Here is an 8,377-nt window from a genome sequence, read left to right on the forward strand (position 1 = left end):
GCTGAGTGTCATCAGCATAACAATGAAAATTTATCCCATGCTGCCGAATAATGTTCCCTAAGGGAAGCATGTACAATGTGAAGAGGATTGGTCCGAGTACAGAACCTTGAGGAACTCCATGGCTCACCCTACTGTATGAGGAGGGAACACCATGGACACGGGCAAACTGGTATCTATCAGATAAGTATGATCTAAACCAGTCTAGTGTTGTCCCTTTAATCCCAATCACATGTTCCAGTCTCTGTAACAGGATGCTGTGATCAACTGTATCAAAAGCAGCACTGAGGTCCAGCACAACCAGCATAGAGACCAGTCCATGATCGGAAGCTATGAGAAGATCATTAGTGACTTTAAGAAGTGCTGTTTCTGTGCTGTGGTGAGCTCTAAAGCCTGACTGAAACATCTCAAACAGGCTGTTCCTCTGCAGGTGCTCCAGTAACTCAGTCACCACCACCTTCTCTAGAACTTTAGAGATAAAAGGAAGGTTGGATATTGGCCTATAATTTGCTAAGACATCGGGATCCAGTGATGGTTTTTTAAGCAATGGCTTAATCACTGCCACCTTGTAGGACCGGGGTACATAACCTGACACTAAAGAACCATTGATCTGGTCCAGGATAGAACTGCCTATCAGTGGTAAAACATCCTTCAATAGGTGTGTTGGGATGGGATCTAAAAGACACGTGGTGGTCTTGGATTTCTGAATTAGCGATGACGCCTCAGAAAAATATATAGGGCTGAAGGAGCTTAAGGGCTCGTTGGAGACCCTGAATGTTCCCACAGTCGGCACATCTGGTGATGGTCCAGTTGTTGGGATGGCCTGGTTAGCTTTCTCTCTGATAGCTAGAACTTTATCAGTGAAGAAGCTTCTGAAGTCTTCACCACTCAGGGAAGAAGGGATACGTGGATCTAAAACACTGTGACTCTTGGTTAATTTGGCCACAGTGCTGAAAAGAAACCTGGGGTTGTTCTTATTTTCCTCAATCAAAGAAGAAAAATAAGCTGTTCTAGCCTTGCAAAGGGCCTTTTTGTAAACTAATAGACAGTCTTTCCAGGCTACATGGTAGCTGTCTATTTTACATTTTTTCTGCTTGAGGGTCCTGATATGTGAATTATACCAGGGGGCACACCTCCTCTGATTTACTATTTTCTTTTTCAGGGGGGCAACAGAATCAAGCGTGATTCTCAGTGAGGCTAAAGCCAAACTCTTAAACCTAACCCTCTAACCCTAACCCTAAACGATGTCGGAGGGCATGCTGTGGGGTCGGAGGACATTGTTGACCAAAAGGTTGGCAGGATCTAGGGTGGTGGGAATCTTTGGCAGAGTGAGGAAATGTACGGCCTTCAAGAACCGATCCACCACTGTCAGAATGACATTGTTCCCCTTGGAAGTAGGAAGGCCTGTACACAGACCTCACAGGCGGCCATGAATTCCGGGGTGTCCCTAACCTTTTGGTTGGCCACCAAAAGAAATGTCAGAGGAGGGAGATGGTCCTGTTGGGCCCAGGGCGACAGGCAAACTGGGAGGAGTATTCCCACTGCAACACTTGGGAGCAAACAGAGTTCGGACATACAGACAATTTCTGCCGCTGGGCTTCTCTCACTGCTTTCTCCGTCTCCCAGTTGAGCAAGCCCACCACCTGCTCCACTGGCAGAATGGAACCTGGAGTTGAAGGACCACATTCGAAGGATATCTGGGGACATCTCAACAGCTGGATAATCCTAAACAAAAAAGGTTTAGCACAGTCTATCTGACATACGTGAATCAATGTAAACAGTGCAATTGGTTAGCAGCAGCTAAATTTCTATAAACTTGACTTTGTTAATTTCAGCAGGAAAAACCTTGCCCATCATATAAACAGTTTCTGGAGTATAGAAGTTCCAAGTTCAAGGAGCATTTGTCTTTTAACTACGGGCTATAAAAATCTATTTTAAAAAAATGTAATACATGCTCATTACTTTGCTTTATTTTTATTCATATTTCCCACTTTAAAATAATGAAGTTGCGGGTGACAAATTAAGACACTTTGTGTACATTTTACACCTTTATAATAAATGTCTCTTCCACTAATAGCTGAGTAATTTCCTTTTAGTTTCAGATACAATTCAGTACAATGATAGTACTTGTTTTCTAAAATTTGAATTTGTCTCCTGCTTAGTAAAAGTGTTTCTCGTATTGAAAACTTGTTTTGCACTTCCCGGCCACCGTACCCACAGGGGCCAAGATTGGGCAGTAGCGTTTCCGAAAAACTACGATTCAGGCTCTCCCAGCCTCATGTAAACTGTAAAATGAGGCCGGTCGTTGCTGCGCATTAATGAGCTTCTTCAATGGCCGATTGTGGCCGAGCTGCTGTAAAGAAGAAGCAGCAGTTAAGCAAATTATAATCTGTGAAATAGCTCTGGTGATGAATTAAAAAAATCAGGTTGTATTTGATAGTTTACATTGCAATGATTAAGAAAATTAATTTTCCTGTGTTGAGTTATTGAGTTGTTTTTGCCGACTTTACTCAAGTTTCAACAGTGACAAATTTCAGTGAAGACCAGACTTATTGCTGATAATCATTAACTTGACACAATTAAATGTTAACTGACTAATTTAATGATTAGTGAACAGATGCAATATTAAAGAAAGAAAAAAAAACACTTCTCAACTAGCCAGTATTTTTAACGTAAAAATTGAGTATTCTCCTTGTGATGACACAACAGGTAGGTTATAGTAAATAGTAGTAAATAGCGCTAGCTTTGTGGCCAACGGTGTATTTGTATTAAAAGCACGTTGTCGCGAGCATCAATGCGCCACTGGATGTGCCACACATGAACGCGCAGGCAGGTTCGGTCTCGTTACTCTAATGCGCGTTCACAATGTTGACATTAATACGCCAGAAAGCGAATTAAATTTTAATTCAAGAAGGGAACAGAATGATTTGAAATCGGGGTTGTTTTTAAAAAAAAAAAAAAAAAAAAGGACAGAAAGAACAAAAGTTCGTTGATTTATAGAGGTCTCTTTCGCCATATTAGCCTATGCATAAAAGTCTTTTTGGGCCCAATGGAAGAATTTGGCCAACGCCATTTTTACAGGAGCAAGGTTTGGCCAGAATGTTAGCGATTCATAAATGACAATTGTCCCAGCTCGGCCCGCGTAGATAGCAGGAAGCACGCATCCAAGGAAAAGGCGGAGCGCGTGCAGCACTAACCAATGGGCGGCCATCTTGTTCTCTTGGAGGCCTGTTTATACCGCGCATGTTGGATGTGTTACGGCCATATAGGAGCTGATTGTATCGTATTTACATACTTAGCTGTGAGCTAACACATTAGGGTTAGGGTTAGCTAACACTGTGAGCTAACACATTAGGGTTAGCTAACACTGTGAGCTAACACATTAGGGGTCTGCTGAAGACAGACTACTTATGCTTACATGGTTGCCTGCGACGGCTGAACGACTGGGATTTATAAGAGCTTGTGAGCTACCGATACTGCTCGAGGTAATTTGGTTTTGAAAGTCGGGAACTGTCGAAATACGAGGATGCTGACACAACATTGATTTTCATTGCAACGATTAAGATTCTCTTGCAGATTCCTAAATCTGAAGGAGCCTGGGGGCTGTATAGGACAATGGAGGCTCCACCAGTCACGGTGATGCCTGTCACAGGAGGGACCATCAATATGATGGAGTATCTGCTGCAAGGTAACATGCTAACGCCATACGAGGCTTAATACAAACCAATACAATTGTAAATGTCCAACTAAAAGTATCGCCGGTATTATTCTTAATAACTCTCGGTCATTACCTGCCAAATTGTGTCCTATAGTGGGGCAGGTGTACTTTCAGGGATTCCAAATTAATCGCCATAGTAAATATAGTGTGTACCATTCACAATAAATCGACCATACGATGCATACCAGGGTGGAGTGTTCTGAAGAATATCAAAACCAATACAATTTAGATTCTTTGTAGCTCCTTTCAATTTGATATTTAAGGCATCTTGTTTGATACTATCACTTTGTAATAGCCGTGTGTACACCCTGATTCCCCGTTCTTCAACATTAATTTCTGCATCAACAAAATTGTCAGAACTGAACCCATAAATCAGTGATGCTAATTACAGATGTTTTTTTCTGAACTTAAACCTGTGCAGTTTCTCAACTCAACTCTCTCTCTCTCTCTCTATATATATATATATATATGTGTGTGTGTGTGTGTCTGTGTGTGTGTATATATATTCACACACACACACACACATTTACTTAATATTAATGAAATTAAATAAAAATGAAACATGCATTATGCTTTGTCTACTGAATGAAGACTTTTCCCACAGCATTTGCATATACTGATACATGTGTTTGCCTTCTATTTTTCAGGAAGTGTCTTAGACCAGGCCATGGAGAGTCTTTTGCATCGCCTTCGAGGTTTGTGTGACAACATGGAACCAGAAAACTTTACTGATCACGAACTCGTTTATGTACTCAAAGGCCAACAAGGAAACCCTTTTATTCTCCGTGCCCGCCGCTCGCTGTCTCACCCCACATCTCCATGGCACTTGCGATACGTAGGCCAACCTGAAGTGGGAGACAAGAGCCGCCACACCCTTGTGCGCAACTGTGTTGACGTGGCTGCCTCTCATAGCCTGCCAGATTTTCTAAATGAAATGGGTTTCCGCATGGACCATGAGTTCGTGGCCGGTGGGTATATTTTTCGCAAAGGTGCGATGAAGGTTTTAGTGAGCAGGGTGTCGCGCATCCTGGTACCAGGGAACACGGAGAACACAGAGCGCGTGTCTTCTTCATACCTTGTAGAACTGAGTGTGTTGGCTCCTGCAGGCCAAGACACTGTGTCAGAGGACATGCGCAGCTTTGCTGAGCAACTGAAACCCCTGGTTCACCTGGAGAAGATTGATCCAAGTAAACAAAGACATTGAAAGATGTTGTTTTGAGCATCTGAATACAACTGTCAGATTTACAATTGTCTCATGTTGAACTATGGTTCAGCATTGAGCGATGACATGGTCAGTTTGTTTTCTCATGTTATGACCTTTCTTGTTTTCAACATGGCTTTTTAAAGATTAGTTGCATCAATTTATTATTAAATACCATTTTTGGCAAAATGTTTCCATCTGCCATATTTGAGTTTATTTCTTTGAAATCGGGACAACACATATTAACTAATTTCTGTCTTTAGTCCCTTCGGCAGGTTGTTAACATAAGATTATGAAATCAATAATGATAACATCAAAGCAACAGTAACAAGGGAAAGTGTGTTCTCAAAAACACAATAGGACAGAAAATAAGGAAGGAAAAACAAGAACAATAAAATATATATAGGTAGCAAAAATATTAATGGAGAGGGAGTAGTTGTAATAATTGGACAGTGAGATACATGTATGCAAGTACTCTTTAGAAATTGTAATTGTAAATTGTAATAAATTGCAATTGGTACCATAATAAGTTAAACAAATATACAGGATTTCAAGATTCACTTTATTCATCCCCGTAGGGAAATCGAATATTCAATAACCAAGCTTTAAGATGTTTGGTAAAAGGGGCCAGAGACAGGAGGCCAAGAAAAACTGTTTATGAATAAATGTATTGGGAATAAATGAAAGTCATTAGTTGCAACCATTGTGAACATTTTAATAAAGATTCAATATGTTATTTAATTTTACATCCAGGTAATACTGTTGTGTGACACAAGTAATACAATGATGTATTTTCAAGTAACGTATTTTATTCAGCAACTGCTAGCATTTATTATTGCTAGAGGAGCTAAAATGTGTTCCGCCACTAGGGGGCCCTCGTACTCTTGTCTCGGTGGTCCGCGGCTGTAAGCGTCCCATGGATAATTTACAGGAGGTGTGGTTGCCATGGAAATAAGCTAATCTGAGATCTGTACATCTGTCCTCCCCATCTCAAATTAGCCTTTTCAATTGCTTAATGTGAAGTAGACCTGTGAAAACCTTTCTTTCTCTCAACAAAAGCACCAATTTGCCCTCTAGTCTCCTCATTTCTACTGCTAACCCTAACCTCTTTCAAGGGAGCTCAAGGTGGAACTATTATCCTTGAAAGCCCTACAGATGTCTGACATTCTCTCTACTTGTAGAGTCCCAAAATGGCCTCTTAGTGTCTCAACATCTGTGATGTAGACTGAAATAACAAATGCACATCCTGTTATTTATAGTAATAACAGGAGTGCCTCTAATAATAATGCTACCTGAAGATGGATTTGATGAGTGAAATGACCACAGTCATGTCTGATGGACGAGCTTAAGGGACAGATGACTGCATGTTGCGCCAGCTGCTCATTAAATCTTGTGAGCTTGCTGAGGCAGAAAGGTGAGACAGTATTGTATCCACATACCTTTCCTCCAACCTTGAATAGAAATTTTTGAATGTTTTAATATTCTGTGAGGTGTTGTATGCTATAACTATTCAATGTTGGCGCATTGGACAATGACTTTTTCATACTTCAATGAAACTTGGCAAAGAGTTAAACCTTCTAAAATCCAAGTTCCTGTCAAGATGCGGCACCAAAGAAGATGCTTGTGTTCCAACAAGTATTTGTTCAGCTGGCTCTCAGAACTAAAAGCAGATGTTACATCTTGAAGTGAATTTTATATATATATATATAAGGGACACAGACCATTTTACCTTAGGCTACGCTGTGCTGCCCTTCGTCCATTTGGATTTTAACATTTAAAGAGATTAACTAGTGCTTAATGGTGACAAGTCTGACTCACACTACTACTCGTTTGGCTAACTTGGTGTCTTAGAATGAAAACTGCTTGGCTATTGCATGTAGCCAGACACTAAGTTACACAACTGAATAGTTTTACTTGTTGCCAAACCCATGACAGTGTGATATTCTGCATGCCTTAGCTCTAGAAACAGTATTGCTGGTTGGGGTTAGGGTTAGGGTTAGGATCATGGTTAGGGTTAGGATTAGGGTTAGGGTTAGGATCATGGTTAGGGGTTAGGGTTAGGATCATGGTTAGGGTTAGCGTTAGGGGTTAGGATCATGGTTAGTGTTAGGGTTAGGGGTTAGGATCATGGTTAGGGTTAGGATCACGGTTAGGGTTAGGATCATGGTTAGGGGTTAGGGTTAGAGGGTTAGGGTTAGGATCATGGTTAGAGGTTAGGGGTTAGGGTTAGGATCATGGTTAGGGGTTAGGGTTAGAGGGTTAGGGTTAGGATCATGGTTAGGGTTAGGATCACGGTTAGGGTTAGGATCATGGTTAGGGTTAGGGTTAGAGGGTTAGGGTTAGGATCATGGTTAGAGGTTAGGGTTAGAGGGTTAGGGTTAGGATCATGGTTAGGGTTAGGGGTTAGGATCATGGTTAGGGTTAGGATCATGGTTAGGGGTTAGGATCATGGTTAGGGTTAGGATCATGGTTAGGGTTAGGGTTAGGATCATGGTTAGGGTTAGGGGTTAGGGTTAGGATCATGGTTAGGGTTAGGGTTAGGATCATGGTTAGGGTTAGGGTGTGCACAACTAGGGGTTGATGATGGTACACGAGTGCAGTTTTGGTTTCAAGAACAAACTTGGTTTCATCATAAAAAATCATTGAACAAAAATCTTATTCAACTATTTACAAATTTTTGATTAACATGTCTTGTTTTACAAACAGCAATTTAAGCCTCCAAAAATGTTTGCTACTATAATTATATTGTCTTCAGTCTTTTTTTAGTTTACTGATCATTTGATTAATATAAATATACAGGATGCTTTTTTGCATTCCCGATGTCAGTTTTACAGAATGCTTAATGTGTTTGAATTTGATAAAGCACTGAATTTTATCTTTGACACATTTGGCCCTCCTAGACCTTAAATGCAAATATAATTATGACAAAGCTTCACTTTACTGAGCATATTTTTCTACACAAAAGGACGTTGTAGAAACCATCAAGTGAGACAACTGTTCGCTGCAAAAATAGCCACACTAAAGATTCTTATTAGGACTGTAATTGCTGCTTAGGAACATAATGATGATCTGCAGGTGCAAAAATACCACAGGAAATTGGCTCTTGCTTATTGCAGGAAGTCTCAAAACATACTCTAACCCTCTAACCCTAACCCTAACCTAACCCTAACCCTTGGATCAGAGCCCTCTCCTTCACTGGGAGGCTGTATGTTTGTTGAAGAGTGTGGTTGGAAAAGTGAGGAAAACCAAGCAAGGTGACTGACAATGATCTTCCAAGGGTTCTCTTGTGGTTTGCACCATATTCTTTTCATCCTTATCTCACTGGGCAGTAGGGGCACATGAATAATTTGACCAGTATCATGATGTCACAAAGGGTCTGTGAGTTGGTGAATTGAGGAGAGATGTCCCAGAAGTGGGTGGGGAAAATGTGTCCCATATGTAAATGAAATTCCTGTGGATGT

The 8,377-nt window shown here is 40.9% G+C and overlaps 1 protein-coding gene across 3 annotated transcripts; it reads left to right on the plus strand.

Annotated features, from left to right (window-relative positions):
- The first annotated feature begins 3,163 nt into the window (after positions 1–3,163).
- med18 (mediator of RNA polymerase II transcription, subunit 18 homolog (yeast)) lies at positions 3,164–5,105 on the plus strand. 3 transcript variants are annotated; one of them, XM_057023420.1, is made up of 4 exons: positions 3,194–3,317; positions 3,349–3,482; positions 3,562–3,685; positions 4,363–5,105. In XM_057023420.1, exons 2-4 carry the CDS (start codon positions 3,408–3,410, stop codon positions 4,917–4,919), a joined length of 756 nt encoding a protein of 251 aa, XP_056879400.1. In that variant the 5' UTR covers positions 3,194–3,317; positions 3,349–3,407; the 3' UTR covers positions 4,920–5,105. The 3 variants fall into 3 exon arrangements, with proteins under 3 accessions (XP_056879401.1, XP_056879399.1, XP_056879400.1); XM_057023421.1 differs by having other exon boundaries at positions 3,164–3,482; positions 3,574–3,685; XM_057023419.1 differs by having other exon boundaries at positions 3,171–3,482.
- The last annotated feature ends 3,272 nt before the right edge of the window (positions 5,106–8,377 follow it).

Source organism: Takifugu flavidus, unplaced genomic scaffold, assembly GCF_003711565.1.
Source record: "Takifugu flavidus isolate HTHZ2018 unplaced genomic scaffold, ASM371156v2 ctg220, whole genome shotgun sequence".
Classification (NCBI taxonomy): Eukaryota; Metazoa; Chordata; class Actinopteri; order Tetraodontiformes; family Tetraodontidae; genus Takifugu; species Takifugu flavidus.